This window comes from Leucoraja erinacea, chromosome 18, assembly GCF_028641065.1.
Source record: "Leucoraja erinacea ecotype New England chromosome 18, Leri_hhj_1, whole genome shotgun sequence".
NCBI classification, from domain to species: domain Eukaryota; kingdom Metazoa; phylum Chordata; class Chondrichthyes; order Rajiformes; family Rajidae; genus Leucoraja; species Leucoraja erinaceus.
In genome coordinates, this window is record NC_073394.1 from 9,406,576 (window position 1) to 9,429,956 (window position 23,381).

Genomic DNA, 23,381 nt, shown 5'->3' on the forward strand with positions numbered 1-23,381 from the left:
GTCAACGTCTGCAGTAAGATGCTGCAGATGTTCTACTAATCGGTGGTAGCCAGTGCCATCTACATTGCTGCCGTGTGCTGGGTCAGCAGGACAAAGGCCGCGGATGCCAATAGGATTAACAAACTCATCAGGAAGGCTGGCTCCGTCCTGGGGGGTGGAGTTGGATTCATGGGAGGTGATCTTGGAGGGAGGATGCTCCTCAAACTGCGGAGCATCCTGGACAATACAGCTCACCCCCTCCATGACACACTGGTCAACCAGAGGAGTACCTTCAGCAACTGACTGGTTCCACCAAGATGCAGGACAGAATGCCACAGGAGATCCTACTTTCCTGTGGCTATCAAATTGTATAATTCCTCCCCCTGGGGTAGACCGAGACTGACTCTTCTCCCCCCTTCCTAATCTTTGCACATCCCCAATAATTTCCACTCATCACTTTAATTTCACCATGTATTTTGTGTTTTTTATGACTGTTGGCAGATCAATCTCTCTCCTGGAATAAATAAAATTCTATCGTATCGTATCTATCTCTAACAGGTCTCACCTCAACCTTCGAAGCTTCAGAGAAAACAACCCAGGTTTGCCCAACCTCTATGTCTAATACCCTCTAATCCAAGCAGCATTCTGGCAAAACTCTACTGCACCCTCTTCAAAGTCTGCATATCCTTCCTGTAATGGGGCCGGAACTGCAAAAAATACTCCAGATGCCCAGCAAATGTTATATAAATGGGAATATTCAGGGAAAATGTTATATAAATGGGAATATTCAGGGAAAATTTGTGATGAATGGGATTCTTCTGTACTTAAAGAACTGGAATTGCTTCCTTCCATATCATAATCAAATATTGTACTGATAATCTGATCAATTTTAGCCTGCCAGTTCCACCCAGATCTCAAAAAATTAAAAGTAAAAATAAACCTTGCATCTTGCGCATACTATGGATTTCTTGGGCTGAATTTTTGAATTACCTATTAATGGAAATACCTTAACCTCCTCTTTACTTTCTCTGCTCTCGGGCAGGGAGGTTCACCGTAGCTTCTCCAGTTTAACCTTGAAATTGAAATTTCTAATTCATGAATTTGGAAAGTAAGTTAATTTGTCCTTTCAGTTCACAACAGACATTGTTAATGCTAAACTATAATCGTACTCCTTCAAAGCACCTGAATCTGACAGATTTAAAGCAGTAATTGGAGGGGAAAGTGGTAGTAATTCTGATTATAATGTTATTATACAAGTGTATGCGATACAGGAGAATGGATACTTAGGAACATATGACAGAACTGTAATTTTTATTTTGATTGGTGATGGCATTGAAATATTTGAATTTTCTTTAAGTTTCAGTCTGCTGTCTCACTATTGTCGGCCCCCTCAATTCCACAACAATCATTCATCTGGAATTATGAGTGCAAGAACATGCACCATATTAACTGCCACACCATAAGCTTTTGGTACAGTGAAGGCATCTTATAATTATGGTGATTTCATTTAGAATAATTGAGTAAGAGTTGGTGAAACAGACACATAACATAGTTAAAATGTAACCATCAATACAATGCATTGAGGCCAATTCTAACCAGCTATGGTAATAAATAAATCTGCATGATGCTTTGGCTTACTCCTATATCCAAAATCCTGTGCAAGATAGTAGGTTACTTTGCCAGTGTAAATGTCCCCTAATGTGTAGTTGAGTGGTAAAATAAGGAGGGAGTTGAGAAAGATGTGGGGAGAATTAAAATTACATTAATGAAATATGAGTGTGGATGGGTGGTTAACGGTAGCACAATGTGGTTAACGGTAGCACAAATGTGGTAAATGGCATTGAAATATTTGAGGGCCTGAAGGGCCTGATTTCATGCTGTATTTCTCTGTGATTATAAATTAGAGAATGACCAAGTATGTTGCCAAACTAATTCTCAAAATACCATGTAGCTTTTAAAATGCTGAATTTTGGATTCATTCCGGAACTAAATATGTACAACTCCCTATAGTATTCAAGCAAGTTAACTTTAATAACACTCAAATTCACTGTTACTTGATTTAATTAACTAGTTCATGCATTTGGAAGGTTGAACACAATAATTCCTCCATAGAAACTAATTTGACAAATATTGGAATTGATTAAAGAGGAAGTTTACTCACGAAAGTCTAATGTTTCATGAAAAGGTAAGCATTGCTCCCTCTGACCTTCTGCAATGCACCTGAGCTCACAATACAGCAGAATGCCATTGCACCAAGAATAGCAAAACACGAGGTGTGTTTGAGACCATTCATAATTAATGTTCATTCAAGTTCAAAGAGTCTGGTAATCTAGGACAAAACAAAATGATTCAACAAACTTCTGTGAAAAATGTACAGGGTATTTTTGTCCTTTTTTTTTGCAAGTTGGAAGGAATCATGTCTTTCTTTCTCAACTTTATGGGCATCCAATAATATTGAGGTTTACTTTTCATTTTGATTATTTGGTGCAAACTGAACAGCATAATCAGTCACATCATTTAACCCTCTTTCGTCCAGCTTATTTCATTTCCACTTATTGTGAGAGAACTAGACCTACTTTTTGGACTATCTCAGTACCCACTAATGCAATGAATTACAAAATATGAGTTTCTTTCTCAGGAGTTTTGTGAATAATTAATTGACCTCTACCCAGCATTTACTTCCAGTGGTATGTAACTGAGCAAATGGAGGACCACATAAATTTATACCGTAGTGCTCAAGGATGGAGTATATTGTTTCAGCATTATTAAACTCTTAAAAACAAAATCAGTGACCTAAAAATCAACATCAGAATTGATTTGCAAATTGTAAAATCCACAAGGCTTTTCTATGAATGTTGGTTGAACACTGAAGATATGATACCCTTTTCATTTATATAAACTGAACCTATTAAATATGGATGATTTTGCGTATACATTGCAAGCAATTTTACATGCCAGTGATGCAATACTTCACTACAGTGGAATTAAAAAGCCTGCAATGCAGTGAATAATCACTTAAAGCAATGGGCTGATCTACCAGGCGTGTTTCCAAACACATTCAAAATCAAGTCCAGTCAGCCATAGAATAAATGTGTTATCAAAGCATCAAAAGTCAGCAATTGACATCCATGTGGAAAAGAGACTTTGGTGCCTGTGGGTTGTGGATCATTCACATGCATAAATAACTTTTAGCAGTCACCAGAAAAATAGCTTACATTCTTTTTTCAAAACTGTCTAAATTTCTCCTCACCAATCCCAAAAGTAAGCATGTCTTTTTTCTATTCAAGCAGCTATATTTTGAATTCTGCTTTACAATAATGATGTATAATGCAAAACAAATTGCAAGAGAAAAATTACAAAAAAACAGTACAAGCACAGCTGGTAGAGCTGCTCTCTCGCAGCAGCAGAGGCCCGGGTTCCATCCTGACCTTGTGTGCCATCTGTGTGGAGTGTGCATGTTCTCGGTGATCGAGTGGGTTTCCTTTGGGTGCTTCGATTTCTTCCCACATCCCAAAGACTATGTAGGTTAATTGGTCTCTGTAAATGGTGTAGGGAGTGGATGTGAATGTGGGATACCATAGAACTAGTGTGGATTTGGTGGAGCGAAGAGCCTGTTTCAATGCTGTATCTTTCAATCAATCAACGTTTATTCAAACTATTAACATAATGAACTGGAAATTAAACAATTATTTCTTTACTTTAGGATTAATTCTCCTGATGAATTCAATAGTTGAAATTACAGCACTTATTTTACAGTCTGCTGGCCAAACGAAATTTCTATGTGGCACAGTGAAGTTGACCTATTATAAATGTTCTATTGCGCTAGGAATATAGGTGACTAGAGGACTCTTTTTTCAATAGAAAACATAATTTTCCACTATAGTATAAAGCAGCCAATATAGTAATACAATATTTATATTCGTTATCGAAAAAGCACGAAACCTTTGAAGAATTTCATCTGAACAATGTTAAAAACATATACTGCGAACCAATGTACTTTTTAGAAATGAAAGCAGAAAACATTGGAGATACTCAACTCAGGCAGCATCTGTGGAAAGAGAAAACAATGCTAATGTTCCATGTATCTGTTTCATCAGAACTAGAAAAGGAAGTAAGCAAGCATATTATATATTGCAGCGAATGTGGAGATGTGTGGAGAATAAATTGAATAAGGCAGAGACCAAGCAAATCCAGATGATACTAATGCTGATGGTGCTATCTAGGAAAGGGTGGTTAATCATACCTATTAGAAACATAGAAAATAGGTGCAGGAGTAGGCCATTCGGCCCTTTGAGCCTGCACCGCCATTCAATATGATCATGGCTGATCATCCAACTCAGTATCCTGTACCTGCCTTCTCTCCATACCCCCTGATCCCTTTAGCCACATGGGCCACATCTAACTCCCTCTTAAATATAGTCAATGAACTGGCCTCAACTACCTTCTGTTACAGAGAATTCCAGAGATTCACCACTGTGTGTGAAAAATGTTTTTCTCATCTCGGTCCTAAAAGATTTCCCCCTTATCCTTAAACTGTGACCCCTTGTTCTGGACTTCCCCAACATCGGAAACAATCATCCTGCATCTAGCCTGTCCAACCCCTTAAGAATTTTGTAAGTTTCTATAAAATCCCCCCTTAATCTTCTAAATTCTAGCGAGTACAAACCGAGTCTATACAGTCTTTCTTCATATGAAAGTCCTGACATCCCAGGAATCAGTCTGGTGAACCTTCTCTGTACTCCCGCTATGACAAGAATGTCTTTCCTCAGATTAGGAGACCATTCTTTCTAGCGGTGCTATAAATGGAGGAAGAAGAGAGCAGAAAAATCAATGCTGCATATGTCGGCTATAATATAATGCAGTTACCGGAATTCCAAAATAAAACAGAAAGCTGCTTATGTAGCATCTGTACAGTGCATTCAGAAAGTATTCAGACCCCTTCACTTTTTCCACATTTTGTTGCGTTACAGCCTTACTTTAAAATGGATTAAATTCTTTTTTTTAAAACATCAATATACACACAATACCACAGAATGAAGAAGCGAAAACAGGTGTTTAAATTTTTTTGCAAAGTAATTAAAAATAAATAACTGAAATATCACATTTACATAAGTATTCAGACCCTTTGCAATGGCACTCATAATTGGGCCTGTTTCCATTGATTATGCTGGAGATGTTTCTATAACTTGATTGGAGTCCATCAATGGTAAATTAATTTGATTGGACATGATTTGGAAAGGCACACGCATGTCGACATAAGGTGCCACAGTTGACAGTGCACGGCAGAGCAAAAACCAAGCCATGAAGACGAAGGAATTGTCCGTAGACCTCCAAGACAGGATTGTGTCGAGACACAGATCTGGGGAAGGGTATAAAACAATTTCTGCAGCATTGCAGGTCCCGAAGAGCACAGTGGCCTCCGTCATTCTTAAATGGAAGAACTTTGGAACGACCAGGACTCGGCCAAACTGAGCAATTGGGGGAGAAGGGAATTGGTCAAGGGGTGACCATGAACCTGATGGTCACTCTAACGTAGCTCCAGAGTTCCTCTGTGGAGATGGGAGAACCGTCCAGAAGGACAACCATATCCGCAGCACGCCACCAATCAGGCCTTTATGGTAGAGTGGCCAGACGGAAGCTAGTCCTCAGTAAAAGCACGTGCAGCACACTTGAAGTTAGCCAAAAGGCATGGGAAACAAGATTATCTGGTCTGATTAACCAAGATTGAACTCTTTGGCCTGAATGCCAAGCTTCACGTCTGGAGGAAACCAGGCACCGCTCATCACCTGGCCAATACCATACCTACGGTGAAGCATGATGATAGCAGCATCATGCTGTGGGGATGTTTTTCAACGGCAGGAACTGGCAGACCAGTCAGGATCGAGGGAAAGATGAATGGAGCAAAGTAAAGAGAGATTCTTGATGAAAACCTGCTCCAGACCGTTCCGGAGCTCAGACTGGGGTGGAGGTTCACCTTCCAACAGGACAACAACCCTAAGCACACAGCCATGACAACACAGGAGTGTCTTTGTGACAAGTCTGTGAATGTCCTTGAGTGGCCCAGCCAGAGCCCGGACTTGAACCCGATCAAACATCTCTGGAGGGACCTGAAAATAGCTGTGCATCGACGCTCCCCATCGAACCTGACAGAGCATGAGAAGATCTGCAGAGAAGAATGGGAGAAATTACCCAAATATAGGTGTGCCAAGCTTGTAGCATCATACCCAAGAAGACTTGAGGCTGCAATCGCTGCCAAAGGTGCCTCAATAAATTACTGAGTACAGGATCTGAATACTTATGTTAATGTGATATTTCAGTTATTTCTATTTAATTACTTTGTAAACATTTTGAGACACCTATTTTCGCTTTTTTATTATGGGGTATTGTGTGTAGATTGATGATTAAAAATAATGAATTGAATCAATTTTAAAATAAGGATGTAACGTCAAAAAAAGGGAAACGGTGAAGGGGTCTGAATACTTTCTGAATGCACTGCACACCGAATACCAACAAATGGTAAAGAGTAAAATTGATCTGAAAAAAGAAATAATGGCAGTTTATTCAGGACTGCCAATTTCCAAAAGTCAATGACATTTTAATGCAACATTGGTTGCAATCATTGTTTGACTACAGGCTGCCAAGTCTGCACCCGCTGCAGCCTCAAGTTCTGGAATTCTATCGCTAAGCCTCACACTATTTCTTTATTTAAAAAAAGTAATTTTGGACAAAGTTTGGCCAGCTAATATCTGGTTAAGTACGTGGCCAAATGTCAAATTGTGTTTGTTCATACTTTATGACTTAAAATTTTTAAAGTACAAATAGTTGCTTGTGACAAAACTTAACATAGGGACACATGGCTGCAAGATTGTTTAAGTAATTGCTGGCGACAAGTGGCCAGAGGTGATGATCATTGATCTGGAGATGAGAGTTCCACTTTCACCACGGTAGCTGAGGAATTCATTGGAAGAAAATCTTATCTCATATGGTATATATATCCAACTCAAAACTCCGAAGTTGTTGCCTCTTAATTGAGCTAAAAAAGTGCCCAGCAAGGCATTCAATTCAATACTATGCAATCCAATAATTTGAAAAAAGCAATAACGGTGAAATACTTTAAAAAAAAATCTAATATCACTTACCAACCAGGAGAAGAGTTCCAACAGCCAAGCCTCCTCCTAAAAAAGAAAATTAGAATTATTAATGCATTTAATTTTACCCTCAACATTCAGTCTCATGACTGGGGTGGATTTGGGAGGTGGGGAACAAAGGATGGATGGGAAGGAACAATATTTACATTTGAAGTCAAAAGTAAAGAAAAAATGATACCACAGGTTTCTTCTGATGGGAAAAAATAATATAAAAGAATACACAATGGGGCACTATATTACTACAATTTGTTCTGTTTCAACTACATTGATTTCCTCAGAAGACTAAGGCTTCAGAGACATTTACTTCCTCAGAAGACAAAAGAAATTTAGTGTTTCCAATGGCTCTTAATTTCTAAAGATGCATTATAGAAGGCATTACATTGTGATGCATCACAGCTTGGTATGTCAACTGTTCTGCCCAAGACTGCAAGAAACACAAATCAGTCTACAACAATCCCCCCCCCCCCCCCGACTCATCAATACACACTGCCTCCAGTAAGCAACCAACATAATCAAGGACCACTCACACCCCCGTCATCTCTGTTCTCCCCTCTCTCATTCCACAGATGGTACAAAGACTTGAAAGAGCAAACCACCAAATTCAAGAATAGCTTCTTCCCTGCTGTCATCAGACTTTTGAACGGCCACTACGGATGAATCTCTGATCTTCCAATCCACGATGTTGCATTCCTTTTTTTAATGTTATTTCTGTAGTTGTAACACTATATTCAGCACTCCATTTGTTTTCTCAATTGCATTACCCAAGGTACTCACATATGGTATGTTTTGCCTGGATAGCACAAAATATATATATATATTTATTTTTTTACAGTACATGTGACAATAATAAACCAATACAAGAAGAAATATTACTGGAAAAGGACCAATATAATATGAATAAATAATAATTAGATGAGGAAGTAAATACCAAGGTCTGTAATCTAGTAAATGTGGGAGATCTTTATCGTAAAAATGAATGGATTTCAATATGGGAATAACATAGCTACCACCTTTATACCTTTTGCAAAGTCTTTGGCAAGTGTTCACTATCTGAATGTGAAGTCAATATTGAACCTGTATTTCCTCCACAGGTGGTGCCTGATCCACTGAGACCCTCCAGGGTCTTGTATATTTCAACTTGTTTTAATAAGATGAAATATACTAACTGAGACGTCCAAGGTCAGAGTATTTTATTTCCTATTCCGTTTACTGAATCCAATCACTCACTAAAAAATGCAATGTTCAAATATGAAGCACACAAAAAGTGAGTAATATTAGGTAGTCTGTAAAATACGTTGGTCTGCTATCATAGAAGTCCCAAGGGAACCAGATTACGAGTGTGTAGATTAGTTTAGAGGTACAGCATGGAAACAGGCCCTTCAGCATACCAACTCCATGCCGACCATTGATCACGCATTCACACTAGTTCCATGTTATCCTATTTACTCATCTACTTTCTACACACCAGGGACAAGGTTATACAGGTCAATTAATCTGCATGTTTTTTGGAATGTCGGAGGAAACCAGAGCACCCGGAGGAAACCTACTCAGTCAAAGGCACAGTCAAATTCCACACAGACAGCACCTGAGCTCCGGACAAACCTGGTCCCTGGTGCTTCGAGGCAACATCTCCACCAGCTGTATCACTGTGCTGCCAGAGTTGTAATATATAATAATCAGAGGGTTGTGGGACCACAGGAGATTAGAGGTAAGAGGGATGTGAAAATAACAATGGAAATCTTAAAACTGAATTAAAAAGTCTGTGAATGCCGAGGTGATGGTTTACTAGCATGCCAATTTTGGGTTCATCAGGGTTTAGGATAAAATCAACTTTACAGCTTGTGAAGATGCCTGGGAATAAAAGGCTAGAAGTAACATATGCCGGGAAACGATGCAGGAACAAAATCAAGTGGTCTTACGGAGACAGTCTTAGAAATCATGTCAATAGCTGGAGGTCTATGACATCTCAGGGTCAAATGCTAGAAAGTTTGCCAACTGTCTGCTCTAGTCTGAGAGCGACCTCTCAGAGAGGATCTGGTTCAGCCCCAATTGCCTCTTTCGATACTGTGTCCACTTCGTAATCCTGTGTCGATGCTGAACTTTAATCATTGCAGGGCTGATGATGGACCAGTTACCGAAAATTGACATAAGATGGAGTAACTCAGCAGGACAGGCAGCATCTCTGGAAAGAAGGAATGGGTGACGTTTCAGGTCGAGACCTTTCTTCAGACTGAAAGTCAGGGGAGAGGGAGATTACAGATATATAGACTAGAGTTACAATAGGCTGAATGGCTTTTTTCTGAATGTTCCACCAGAATCTCACTGCAACATTAACCTTTAAGAGTTTCTAGGTTTAAGCACATGTCCTCCAGATTCACAGCTGTCTTCAGGCAACTGAACCATCCTACCAACAACTAGAGAACAGTCCTGAACGCATGTGCCTCATTGCTAACCCTCAGACTAGCTTTGATCGGACTTACACAAAAAAGCTGGAGAAACTCAGCGGGTGCAGCAGCATCTATGGAGCGAAGGAAATAGGCAACGTTTCGGACCGAAACGTTGCCTATTTCCTTCGCTCCATAGATGCTGCTGCACCCGCTGAGTTTCTCCAGCTTTTTTGTGTAACCTTCGATTCTCCAGCATCTGCAGTTCCCTCTTAAACACTTTGATCGGACTTTGCTGGCTTATCTTGCACAACATGTTATTCCCTTATCGTGCATCTGGACACTGTGGACGGCTCGAGTGTAACCAAGTATTTATTGTCTTTCCGCTGACTGGTTAGCAGGTTACCAAAGCTTTTCACTATACCTCGGTACAAGTGACAATAAACAAATCTTCAGTCTGAAGAAGGGTTTCGGCCCGAAACGTTACCTATCTCCTTCGCTCCATAGCTGCTGCTGCACCCGCTGAGTTTCTCCAGCATTTTTGTGTACCGACAATAAACTAAACTGTGTATGAAGGAATTGTAGATGCTGGTTTACACCGAAGATGGACACAAATTGCTGGAGTAATTCAGCGGAACGGGGCAGGCAGCATCTCTGGAGAGAAGGAGTGGGTGACGTTTCGGGTCGAGACCCTTCAGACCAAAGATTATAGAGCAGCTCTGCTCTAGTATAATCTTTGCTTCAGACCAAAGATCCTATACCGAGCTTCAGACTCAGTCTGACTGCTGCTTGTCCCGCTGAGTTACTCCAGCATTTTGTGCCATGTTCTGGTTATTTGCCGCTTGGTCTAGCACACTGACCTATGAGGTAGTCAAGGGATGGCACCCCGGTGGAGAGCAGCAGCTGCCCGTTATGCAGCGACGGCCGGGTTCCCGGCACCGGCGCCCGTTTGCTTCGCGCTCTCCTCTGGAAGCTCGTGCCCGCGCGCGTCGCCATCTTCCCGCGGCCGTTGGCGCCGCCCGTTGCCTTCTGGGTGAAAGGTTCCGCGGGGGGGGGGGGGGGGGGGGGGGGGGGGGGGGGGGGGCAGAACCGAACCGCCGAGCGTCACGTGAACAATCCGCCCAATCAGACCACCTTTTACAAACCGGACTCGTCAGTAGCGCATCGTAGCTCTCTTCTGATTCGTCGCTGCGCCCCCCCCACCCGGCCCGGTACTGCCGGCGTCTTTTCAGGGAAAGTACGGTTGAATTTGTTTAAAAGTATTATTTATCTGACGTATTGGAGGAAAAGGTACTTTCTCTCTTTTAGCGTTCGAAAGCACTGTGATTGGGTGTGTTTACAAGTGACAGCTTTAAATACGTTGGAACCATGCACTGAATGGTTATGAACTGTCAGTGGAGGTCGGCCGGGGCCTATTGTGCATGCCCGAGGCAATGAATGATGGGATACTAATGAACTACAAATCCCACAGTGCACCGGTCTGTGCACAAATGTGAATCTCAAATGAATCCACAAAATTAAGATTTCGTGCATAAGAAAATACATGGACTGGTAAACCATTGGAAATAAATGCAATAGGTAATAATGTTCACTTTCAGTATTTGAAAGTTGGACAGCCATAGTTTGGAACTGGTCTGAAAATATGCCAATTTAAGGCAATTGTGGAGTGACAATAGTTAAACATTTAGCTTGAATGTGCGTTAACAAGTAGATAAGTTATTACTGAATATTAACTTAGTTATTGTCCGTGGTGGAAAATCAACAGTCTTTAAAAGGCAAATTTAAAAAAAAAATAAGATTAATAACATCTCTCATTTTTCATGGAATTGCATGTCTTTTCACCTGAAATTAATCAGTTGTGAAAGTATTGAAATGCATTTTATTGATGAGGTTACATTTGGGATATTATGTTCAGTTTTGGTGACCCTGCTGTAGGAAGGATGTTTATTAAGCTGGAAACAGTACAGAGAAGATTTCTGAGGATGTTGCCAAGACCCGAGGACTTGAACTGCAGGGAGAGGTTTGGCAGCATAGACTTTATTCCTTAGAGCGCAGGAGGCTGGGTGATCTTAAAGAGTTGTATAAGATCATGAGAGGAATAGATCTGGTGAATACACAGTCTATTGTCTAGAGTAGTGTAATCAAGAACTGGAGGATATAAGTTTAAGGTGAGAAAGGAAAGATTTAATAGGAAGCCAAGCATCATTTTTTCACATGGACAGTGGTGGATGTATGGAACGAGCAGACAGAGGAGGTAGTTGTGGCAGGCATTATAACAACATTTAAAATACAGTTGGATAGTACATGAATAGGAACGGTTTAGAAGGATATGGGTCAAATGCAGGCAGGTGGGATTAGTGTAGATGAAGCATCCTGGTTGGCATAGGCAAGTTGGGCTGAAAGGCTTGTTTCCATGCTCTATAACTGACTATATGGCGCTCATTAACTCCAATCTCCCAGAGAGCTTTGATCCACTGTAGACACAAGGACCTACGGAGGCTGGAATCTTGTGCAAAACATAATCTTCTGGAGTTACTCAGCCAGTCTGGTAGCATCTAGGAGGGAATGGATAGGTGACATTTTGTTTTGGGACCCATCTTCAGACTTATTGTGTAGGGGGGGGTGGAGGGATGTGGGGGGGGTGAAAGCCTGAAAAGAGTGGGACAAAGCCTTGTGGATGGGAACGGGAGTGGAGAACAAAGGGAGGGCAGGATAATGGAAGAAATTAATGTGGGCTGGGGTAGGAGGGCACAGGAGAGAAAGGTAGCAAAATAAGAGGGGGAGTTACCTAAAATTAGAGAATTCAATGTTCATATTATTACGTAGTAAGCTACCCAAGCAGATTATGAGATGCTGTTCCTTCGTTTTGTATGTGGTGGCATACTGATAATAGAAAAGGCCCAGGACAGAAGGGTCAATATGGGAATGTGAAAGGAAATTAAATAGGTTAGCAACCAGCAAATCTAGGCGGACCATGAACAAGTCTTCACTAAAACAGTTGGTTAATCTCAGCATGGTCTCACTAATGGATGTGAAGGACGAAATACAGGGACTGGTGTTACATTTCCTCTGTTTGCAGGGTAAAGTACTTGAGGAGGGGATGGTTTAGTTCCTGTTCCTATCCCATTCTGTAGAGACCATTCCCTCCACAACTCGGTTCACTCATCCCTTCCCAACTTAACCCCCCCCCCCCCCCCCCCCCCCCAAGTACTTTACCCAACTCCTATTAACTGACTTTTGCTCTGCCTTCAACACCATCATCCTAACCAAATTGGTCTCTAAACTCCTGGACCTATGAGTCTGCACCCCCTCTGCATATGGATCCTTGACTTGATCCATAGACCATCAATAGCGAGGATAGGTGACAAAATATCCTCTGTGATAATTCTCAACAGCAGTTTCCCGCAAGGATACAATCTCAGCTCCTTACTATCTATATACTCACAACTGTACAGCCAAATTCTGCTTTAACTCTATTTACAAGTTTGCAAATGACATCATTATAGTGAGCTCGATCTCAAACAGTGAAGAGAAGGAGATCGACACAAAACACTGGAGTAACTCAGCAGGTCAGGCAGCATCTCTGGAGAAAAGGAATAGTTGATGTTTTGGGTCGAGACCCTTCTTCAGACTTGGAGTCAGGGGAAAGGGAAATAAGAGATATAGATGGTGATATAGAGAGATATAGAACAAATGAATGAAAGATATTCATGAAATAACAATGATCAAGGAAAGATGGAGCCTATTGATGGCTGTGGGCTAGGTGATAACAGATTATACAGACAGATTTATACAGATAGAGAGCCTAGTAGCAAGGTATCAAGCCAACAACCTCTTCCTCAGTGTCAGCAAGACAAAGTAACTACTTTTGTTAATTCAGAAACTGAGGTAGTGTACATACCCCAGTCATCATCGATAGTGGCGAAGTGCAGATGGTTGAGAGCTTCAAGTTCCCAATGTAAGTATCACCAAAAATTTGTCATGGACCAACCACATTAAAGCTATGGCCAAAAAAGTACATGAAGCCTCTCTTTCCTCAAAAGCTTAGGATGTTCGACATGTCTCAAATGACTTTTACAAACTTCTACAGATGCACTGTAGAAAACATCCTGTTGGGATGCAGGTAATCCCACCTAATCTTTGCAGGTAATCCCACCTAATCCAAGCAGCATTCTGATAAACGTTTTCTGTGCCCTCTCCAAAGACCCCACATCCGTCCTATAATGGGGAGACCATAACTCCATCTAATACTTCAAATGTGGCCTAACCAAAGTCTTACACAGCTGCATCATGACTTCCTGACTCATAGTCAATGCCTTTGCCAATGAGGGCAAGCATACTATATGTTTTGATCACCATTTTATCTACTTGTGTTACTACTTTCATGGTACTATGGACTGTGATCCCAATATCTCTCTGCACATCAATGCTGTTAGGAGTCCTGCCATCAACTGCATAGCTTCCCTTTACAATTGACCTCCCAAAGTGCTTGGATTAAACTCCATAGGCCATTTCTCCACCAATTTCTACAGTTGATCTACATCCCGTTGTATACTTTGAAAGTAGACACAAAATGCTGGAGTAACTCAGCGGGTCAGGAAGCATCTCTGGAGCGAAGGAATGGGATGGAGAGAAGAAATATACTTTGACAGTTTCCCTCACTGCAACTACAGCAATCTTGTTGACTTCTGCAAACCTACCAACTAACCCTATTTATGTCCAAGTCATTTATATACACTATGAAGAACAAAGATCCCAGCACATGTAGCTGAATATGCCATCAAACATTTGCAATTTTTATGTGACAATCCATTACTGACCCATAACCTGATTTTAAAGTTAACGAAAATAACAGTAGAAAAACACGCTATTGGATAATTTATCAGCCATTGTATTATGCGATAAACATATGTTGACGTGACAATTTTGTAGTGGTGCCTATGTACTAGTATCACCAACAGTTCTCAACACCAGTGCCCGGAGAGGTTGCAATGTCCGCTGCTAACTACCTATACACTCAGAATTGTGCGGTGGAATTATGCTTTAACTCTATTTACAAGTTTGCAGATGACATCATTCAAGTGAGCCCAATCTCGAACAATTGATTTTGCCTGATTTTGTCCCCATTTTCCTGGTGAAAATTCTGATCCTTTTAACCATCTCAAATACCATATTTTGTACTGAGATAAAAAGCCATTTAAGCAACACGATTAACAAATCGTGACCCACAGTGCACGTTCCTGTGCTGTACTGTGACCAGTCAGGGTGTGTTTGGTCATTCATCACAGAATATCCAGTCTCCGATTCCCTCAGGCAGGTTAATTATGTGACTAGTCAAGTCTAGTTTCTGATGTAACTCGTATTGTGCAGAGCTATTTGAGATCTACTAATTTATTAAAGTATTATTTGGTATTCAGTTTTCTTTATACTTATTTGTTTAAACCTTTACTGTTAAACCTTCTTCATAACACTGTCCATGCATGAGCCATTACATTGAAATTTATCTTGCAGTTTCACAATTCTTGTAAGCAATTCCATGGTACTGTTTGAAGAAGACCATAGTGTTCAGCAATTTTTCTGTTGAAATCCTTCATCATTTATAAAAAGGTGTAAAGTAACCAGTAAGGCAATGTCTCATGCAACGCCTTCCTAGTCATTAACAGTGTCTAATAATTGCACTGTAGATATTAAAGGACCATTTATAAGTTTCTAAAAAAAAATGGCGTTCCTTGCGATTTACTTTCCCCATGACCATTTGTCTGACTGCAGGTAGAAAAAGGAATTATATTGGAATCAAGGAAACCAATATATTCAAATAAGGCAAAATTAAGGAGAATTGTGTAAAACTCATAAGATTGTATTTTACTTTAATGATCATTTACGTTATAAAATAAGTTTGTGTAATTGTGGATTGCTTTAGACCACATGCTATAATACATGTTTCAAGGCACTTGCAATGAGGTCATTTGTAATTATATAGTTCTGTACATTATGGTGAGGGATGTTAATCTTGTCACTCGTCAACAGTAAATTGAAAAATACAGAACCACAGGCAAAAGGATAATGACATTTAGAATTCATTATACAGACTACTCTTGTCAATTCAAAATCACTTAATTTGAATCACTGGATGATTCAAACAAGCTCAAAAAAGCTTCCAGTGCTCGTTTATTCCAGCTGCTTAATTCAAATTACTGGACAATTCCATTTTCTTAATGCATAAATAAAAGGCTGTAAAAAGTGAATGTGCACTGTAGAGAACCACATTAGGTTGCATTATGTTGTACATTGACTATGTGAAAATGCACCTTTAGGGGGCAAGTATATCCAGCTTAGAAATTTGATCGCTTGTATTGTGAAAAACACATATGACGTTTATCAGAACAAAAACAATTGTTCATGTTTATTCATCTTATGATCAAACAAAATAAGCAATGAGAAGATGATGCTCCAGTAGTTTCCAGTGTAACCAGTGCGGTTTGCAACGGAGTGATTTTTTTTTTTTCTCTTCAGATACATTTGGATTTTATGGGGGAATGGGAATATAATGTTGCTTCATATTTTCATCTAGGAAGTCTGGATTCCTGTCATTTTCACTGCTAGGGGCAATCAATAATCATAGTTTACTTCCAATTAAACATTTGGATATGTGGAGAAAGCAGGAACGGGGTACTGATTTTGGATGATCAGACATATTCATATTGAATGGTGATGCAGGCTCGAAGGGCCGAATGGCCTACTCCTGCACCTATTTTCTATGTTTCTATTTCTTGCTATTTTGTAACAAGGACCAAACATAGCACATAGATCATTATAGCCTGAACAGGCTCTTCGGCCCACAATGTTTATGCTGAACATGTCTAGCTGCCTGCAAGTGATCCACATCCCTCCAATCCCTGCAAATCCATGTGCCTATCTAACAGCTTCGTAAAAGCTACAATGGTATCTGCCTCCACCATTGTCTGTGTAAAAAAAAACGTGCTCCGCACATCTCCACTATATTTTCCCCCTCTCACCTTATAGTTATCCCTTCTCGTGTTGGTGTTTTTCTTTTCAATATTTCCCGTGATACTGTTATTCATGTTTGGCAGTAAGATAACTTTCTTAATTTTCCTATATTTGAAGTTCACAACGTGGTCTCTTCTACATCAGGGAAACCAAACCAGATCAGGTAATGGCTTTGTGGAGCACCTACATTCAGTCTTCAGGAATAACCTTGAGCTTCTTGTTGCCTGCAACTTTAATAATTGATCATCCCATTTCCACCCAGACTCATCTGTCTCTGATCTCCTGTTCTGTTAAAACATAGCTGAATGCAAGCTTTAGGAATAATCTTTTGTCTAGGCATTTTGCAACTTGCAGGAATTGTCTGACTTCAGATAACTCACTCTGCTTGAATGAGAACTAGCCATTTCTGCCTCATAATTTTGGCTTCCCTTTTTTATAAGAATCTGGATTGCTAGGAATGTTTTGCAGCCTTGCCATAATCAACACATCACACAGACAATTAAGCTTAATTTGACCTTAACTGCTCCATTACACTCATCCTATCTGGGATATTCCCTTTATTCATACATAGTACATAGAACAGTATGGCATAGGAACAGGCCCATTCGGCCCACAATATCTGTGCTGTACATGATGCCAAGTTAAACTAATCTCCTCTGTCTGCAGTTGATCCATATCTCTCTATTTCCTGCATGTCTATATACCTATCTAAAAGCTTCCTAAATGTCACATCGTATCTGCCTTCATCACCATCACTGACAGTGCATTCCAGGTGTGCACCACACTCTGGAAAGATGTTGTCCTGCACATCTCCTTTAGTGAGGGAAATAATTTTATTTAGAACAACTGAGGTTTATCAAATAAGGGAAGATCCTTAAATCCATCGTTACTGGAGCAACCTTGGATTTATGCACATTCCTCGTATTTGATTATGGATTTGTATCTTATTTGGTGTCAATTATGTCTGCTTTGCTTAAAAATTGTGTTGTGCCTATTGCTGTCATGCACCTGTGTAATTTATTTTCTGGTAACTCTTTTTGCTTTTTTTATGATAATTGACATCTCTTGCTACTATTTCTCCCTTTCAGAAGAAATATATTTACCTATTTAATAGCAAAACCCACACAATTTCAAATTATCAGAGAGGAAGATTAATCTGTAAATTACTCCAACCATCATTTTGAATAAATCATCAACAAACTTGGAAGTAATTGATGATCATTTTAAAGAAGTGTCAAAGGGATTGCGGTCCTGCTGCTAAATATTTGGTTCTCCATGCAAGGTTAACAGCACATTAGCTGCTTCCTTGAGGTCCAATTAGGCAGCACTTGTGTCAAATCAGCATTGTGCACTGATTGACATTAAGATTTCCGTATTCTACATTGCACGTGCTGTCATCTTTCCAATATGGTGGACACGTAAATCATGCTACAAATTTGAAAGTGCACAGCATGCAGCACAATGGCAGAGAATCAACACTTTACTAGCCAAACAAAAGATGCAATTCAAGCTGGAGATTCTTAATTACTTGAATTTCTTCATTTTCTGTTATATTTCCACTTTCCCAATATCATCTTCTCGACCAATATTTTAATGTAATTTTCTTTATTTTATTCTCAGACTACGAATCATATCTGACTGAAAGGATGGCTGGAAAGCTGCTCCTGTGTCTCTGGTAGATTGCTGAGAAAATTGAGGAAATGCTGATGGTTGTCTTTACATGACAATTTAAGCTTTGGAGTAGTGACAAGATTGTTAATCCTAAGAGACCAAAATGTGGGACAAAGGACTGAAGAAAGAGAGGCGTGCCACATTCCCTGGTTCTGAAAGATACTAATGATCCAGTTATGTGTCTACAACTGTGCTTTGCTAAATATGCATGCAGAATAGCCACTGAGACAGAAATTCGAGCGATTGCAAAAAAGCTTTGAATTTTATAATGTGCCTCTGTCACGAATAGTTGGACAATTTTAAATATAGTAAGAACAGTGGGAAAATAAATAGAGAACATTTCCACAGATGACAGATAGCTAACTGCTGTAGCAGTAATGCTTCAGCAGCCCACAAGCTCATTCACATTCATAGATTGTGATTTTGAAAAATGGCAGAAAATTGAAACCTATGGTACTTGGTTTGAATTGCATACAAGGACACTGGAAACTGAACAAAAAAGAATGTTGACGGCCTTAGCGTTTGAAGCCTTTTGAATTTTACAGTCACTGGCAAATGCTGCATTATTAAAGAATTATGTTCATGAAACACACATATAGGTCAGGATCAGCAAGTTGAGTTATTAAAAATGTTTTGATGATCTATCCAGTTTATAACATGAATTACAATGAGTATTTACAGTGTTCAGCTGAATATGTATCTAATAAATGATTGGAAACATTATATCATGGATACCCTAATCCTCATATATTTTGAGAAGCTTCTATTAACTCTGCAATGATTGATAATTAAAGGGGAAAGAATTACACTGCCATCAGTGCTATTTGTGCTCCTAATCTTCTTAGTGGCATCTGCCATTGTACTACAAAGCCTCTTTTCCTCCTCATTCCTGGTATGTGATGGTATTTGCATCTGCCGATTAAAGTTTTATACTCTGTAAATCAGATTAGCTGTGGCATCACCTGAAAGTAGAGTGGGTTATCATGTGTTCCAACTTCATTCTGTGGCATGCTGCACAGTGAAACAAAGTATTTTGGTTCTTGGGATACTCAGAAGTATCTCCCAGCATGTGTTAGAAACTACGATCTCAAAGAAGATGATTCAATTTTCCCCGCCTTTATACTGTTCATAATGGGATTCTCTCTGGAATTGCCTCCCTAAACCCTTCCACAATACTTTATCTCTTTCATGCTTTAAGATATTGATTAAAACCCATCCCTTTGATGAAGATTTTACTCATCTTGCCTAATTTTGTAAACCACCATCTGCAGTTCCTTGTATCCACTTGCCTAATTTATTATTGTTTGTTTGGTGTCGAATGTTGTTTTGCATACTCATCTAAAATACCTTGCAATGGCCTGTTATGTTAAAGGTGCTATGTAAATTGTTAAATGTAAAATGTAAAGTCTAATAACGATATTTAACTGTAGCAAGCGATTTGTTTCCCAACTTAAATCAAGACATGTTTTAGATGATTAGTTGCCTTTTACAAAGGTTGAAGGTTATGCTCTTGAGTATTTTTGAGTGATACAAGATCTAACCTGAAGAGAACAGAATGTTTCAAAATAGGCCCGTGTGATTTTCCATTAAAGTGACATTAGAATTTATTTCTAATTTCAATGTACATTTTTAAAATTCTGGATTGCTTTAATAAAAGGTGGAGCAGTGCCATAAGTGACAGTGAAAATTTAGTTTATCTGTTTATCGAGGCTCTAAAATGTTTTTGAGGAATTCGCCTCATGGTAAAATATCTGCGTGATATTGGAACCTTATTGTTGTTAAATAGTTTAAAAAAACATTCAATTTAGAGTGCAACAAAATGGCAATTTATTCACTCAATCTCATCAATAAATTGTGAATATGAATACATTCCCAGTTCTGCCTTTCCATTACTTTGCACTGATGTGACATCAAAAACAGTTTTAATAAACTGGATTTATAATTTATTTGTATTCTGTCATGATTTTCATTGGAAAAATTAAGCTAAAAATGTCTTTGATCGCTTAGTCGCAACTAATAATTTGGGACATTCTATTTTTTCATCTGCATTCTCCTACTACTTTGCATAGAGTCAGAGAGCTATACACTACAAAAACAGGCCGTTCTGCCCAACACATCCATGTTGACCAAATTGGTTAACCGAGCTTGTCCCACTTGCCTGTGTCTTGCTGATATCCCTGGCCCATATCCCTCCAAACCTTTTGAATAGATGAACCTGCATAAGTGAAATGTTGTAAGTGTCCCCGCCTTTATCACTTCCTATGTCATCTCGTTCCATGTACACACTAATGTCTGTGAAAAGGCCACCCCTCAGTTCCTTTTTAAATCTTTCCTTTGTCACCTTAAACTATGGCCTCTAGTTTTTGTCTTTCCTATCCATGGAAAAGATTGAGGCGTTTCACCTTATCCATTCCTTCATGATTTTATGTACCTCTATAAGGTAACCTCTCAGCTTCCTATGCTCCAAGAAAAAAAAGTCCTAACAATTTAAATTATAATTATGAGAAATTATAAAGTCCTATTATTAACAATATAATAGTTTAACAACTTAAATTTGTCTTGTGATGCCTGCATTTGTTGTAATAGCCGATTCTGAATGATTGGTTAGGAAATGCCCCTACTGCTCTGTTGAGATACCAAATGTTGAATCATTTTGGCTGTTATACCTTGAAGGCTTCATGTGATGCCATTAATATGTGCACTGCCAATATGCATTTTTCTTCCTCCTCACAGGCAGTTACTCAGCATTGAGAATGACTTTCTTCTATGGTTATGGGTGGGAAGATTGATTGGCTCTTGCATGCTTCTTCCACTATTAATGCTTCATTCACCACCTTATTCATGTGTCAGCACAATGTTTGAGGTGCTTGACGAGTTACCGTGTGCTTCAAACCACTTGAAGAGCCCTTCTGCAGGAGATTTGCAAGAGTTAGTGTGGATGCTATGTTTCTTGATCTTCCTAAAAATTGCTTGCTCTGATGGAGCTCAAAGTAGTGCGTTTGCTTCTAGATCTGCTGACAGACGAGATGATGTGTGTTCATCAAAACTGATTAATTGTAGTCGGAGAAACAATGGCATATTTGTGGATTTGAAGGATTTCATGAACACGGCATTGAGTCCTTCTACTTCTTGAATACTGCATACAGTTCTGGCCATTGCAATATAGCACTTGGGAAGTGAAAATATTTGTTTCGAGAGGCACTTTGTCCCAATAGCTATTCAATTGTTCACCATCATCCACAACTGACTCTGACAAGTCTGATTTGCTGTTATAGAAAGATAGAAAACATAGAAACATAGAAAATAGGTGCAGAAGGAGGCCATTCGGCCCTTCGAGCCAGCACAGCCATTCATTGTGATCATGGCTGATCGTCCCCAATCATTAACCCGTACCGGCCTTCTCCCCATATCCCTTGATTCCACTAGCCCCCAGAGCTCTATCTAACTCTCTCTTAAATCCATCCAGTGATTTGGCCTCCACTGCCCTCTGTGGCAGGGAATTCCACAAATTCACAATTCTCTGGGTGAAAAAGTTTTTTCTCACTTCAGTCTTAAATGGTCTCCCCTTTATTCTAAGACTGTGGCCCCTGGTTCTGGACTCGCCCAACATTGGGAACATTTTTCCTGCATCTAGCTTATCTAAGATATCCCCTCATCCTTCTAAACTCCAGTGAATACAAGCCTAATATTTTCAATCTTTCCTCATATGATAGTCCTGCTATCCCAGGGATCAATCTCGTGAAATTATAAATTTGTCTTTGCTAATTAAAATATCTTATGCATTTAACAGAGAAAATGTTGATAAATATTAATACGTATCCTTTGTTCTTGAGGATTTGTGTGCAGATGGCATTGTTCATTTAACCTACTTTCTTTATTTGCTCCTTTACTTTCAGAAATATATACCATTTCTTGCAGTGCCTTGTGGTGTCTTAATTTAAAAATGTCAATACTATTCTCAATTGGCCTGTATTGTACTATAACATTTGCCCATTGTATTTGATATGTTATATTTTTTATTTAGTACGTTAATCCATTTTCCTAATAATATTTGTCTGCAATACATTAATAAAATGGAAAAAAAGTGTAACACCTTTTAATCTAGGTTCTTGGCTGGTAGCAAATGTGAAAATTGTGACTAGCTCCTGTTTAGCTGAGCAGGCTCTGGGCCAATGTCATTAAAGCCATGACATTCAGCAGGTCTCGTTTCACACAGTGACAATCATTCTCCTTCTCAGACCTTATTTCAGTCCTGTGTTTTGCTTTATCGCATAGCCATTGCCTCTTGCTGCATTTAACTTCCACCCCACTTTCCGTTGGCCCATTTTCTCTGAGATTACTAACACTAAGAATAAGTACTTCTTCCTTCCAAGACATCAATTAGCTTTTTTTCTGTGGAATTAATCAGGCGAGATAGCAATTGTTTGATTGAACATTGTGTACCAATCAAACAACATGGATTTCCTTTATACAATGAAAATCGAAATTAATTTAAAAAAAAGTCCAAATGCTAATGTGCCCCTTAATAATATGCCATTGCTTCAAATTCAGTACCAGACACACCATCTTCTGTCAGCCCATTCATAAATGTACATGTAAAGGCCAAAAATTAGGTTTTAAAGGGAACAGAAAAAGAGCAGGGTCTTAACGGGTTGTATTTGGAATGTAATTGATGATGAACAGATAACTCTTGCTTGAATCTATTCATCAGTTAAACACACAGTAACACCCTTGCATTAACAAGGGTAGTCTTGCAGGCAGAGGGTGTAGATAGACTAACAGGCTTAAATCAAACCTGGAGAGGAGACAGATGGAATCTATCTGAGGGTGCAGAAAGTGTGTTCACACAATCTTTAGAATGGGCAAGGCAGTTTCTGTTTTAATCTGATGCTGTAGATGTAGTGCAAACAGGGTCACTGGCACTTCAAATGATTTTCAAACAAAAATGTAGAATGGCCAGCACCTTGTGGTTTCAGAATGAAACTGCAGGTAAACTTGATATATTGCAGTTCAGGTCACAAAGGGAAAGAAAGTTAAGCATCATAAGAGAGAAGTATTTTTCTTTGCTTGTCTACAATTAATCTTCTAGTTACTTCCATCTACAGAAGGTGATTCTGGAAATGCTATTAACTATTCAAATTGCTGTTAACAATACTCTGTTATAATATTGCAAAAATATTCTGATAGACAT

At 39.3% G+C, this 23,381-nt stretch overlaps 2 protein-coding genes across 5 annotated transcripts in view; one reads left to right on the forward strand and one right to left on the reverse strand.

The window, feature by feature from the left end:
* elp4 (elongator acetyltransferase complex subunit 4) overlaps window positions 1-10,561 on the reverse strand; it is a 169,796-nt gene extending 159,235 nt beyond the window's left edge. The window contains exons 1-3 of one of the 3 annotated variants that reach the window (XM_055649260.1): window positions 10,372-10,461; window positions 7,119-7,154; window positions 2,141-2,308 (exon numbers count right to left, since the gene is read on the reverse strand). In XM_055649260.1, the coding sequence (XP_055505235.1) occupies window positions 2,141-2,285 (145 nt within the window). In that variant the 5' untranslated portion in view covers window positions 2,286-2,308; window positions 7,119-7,154; window positions 10,372-10,461. Of the gene's footprint in view, window positions 1-2,140; window positions 2,309-7,118; window positions 7,155-9,998; window positions 10,066-10,371 lie in introns of those variants that run through there. The other 2 variants (XM_055649259.1, XM_055649261.1) reach the window with 2 other exon arrangements.
* A 106-nt stretch (window positions 10,562-10,667) lies between these two features.
* immp1l (inner mitochondrial membrane peptidase subunit 1) overlaps window positions 10,668-23,381 on the forward strand; it is a 65,859-nt gene continuing 53,145 nt past the window's right edge. Inside the window, exon 1 of one of the 2 annotated variants that reach the window (XM_055649263.1) lies at window positions 10,668-10,801. The gene's annotated coding sequence lies outside the window, so the exon portion shown is untranslated. The remainder of the gene's footprint in view (window positions 10,802-23,381) is intronic. The other variant, XM_055649264.1, reaches the window with a different exon arrangement.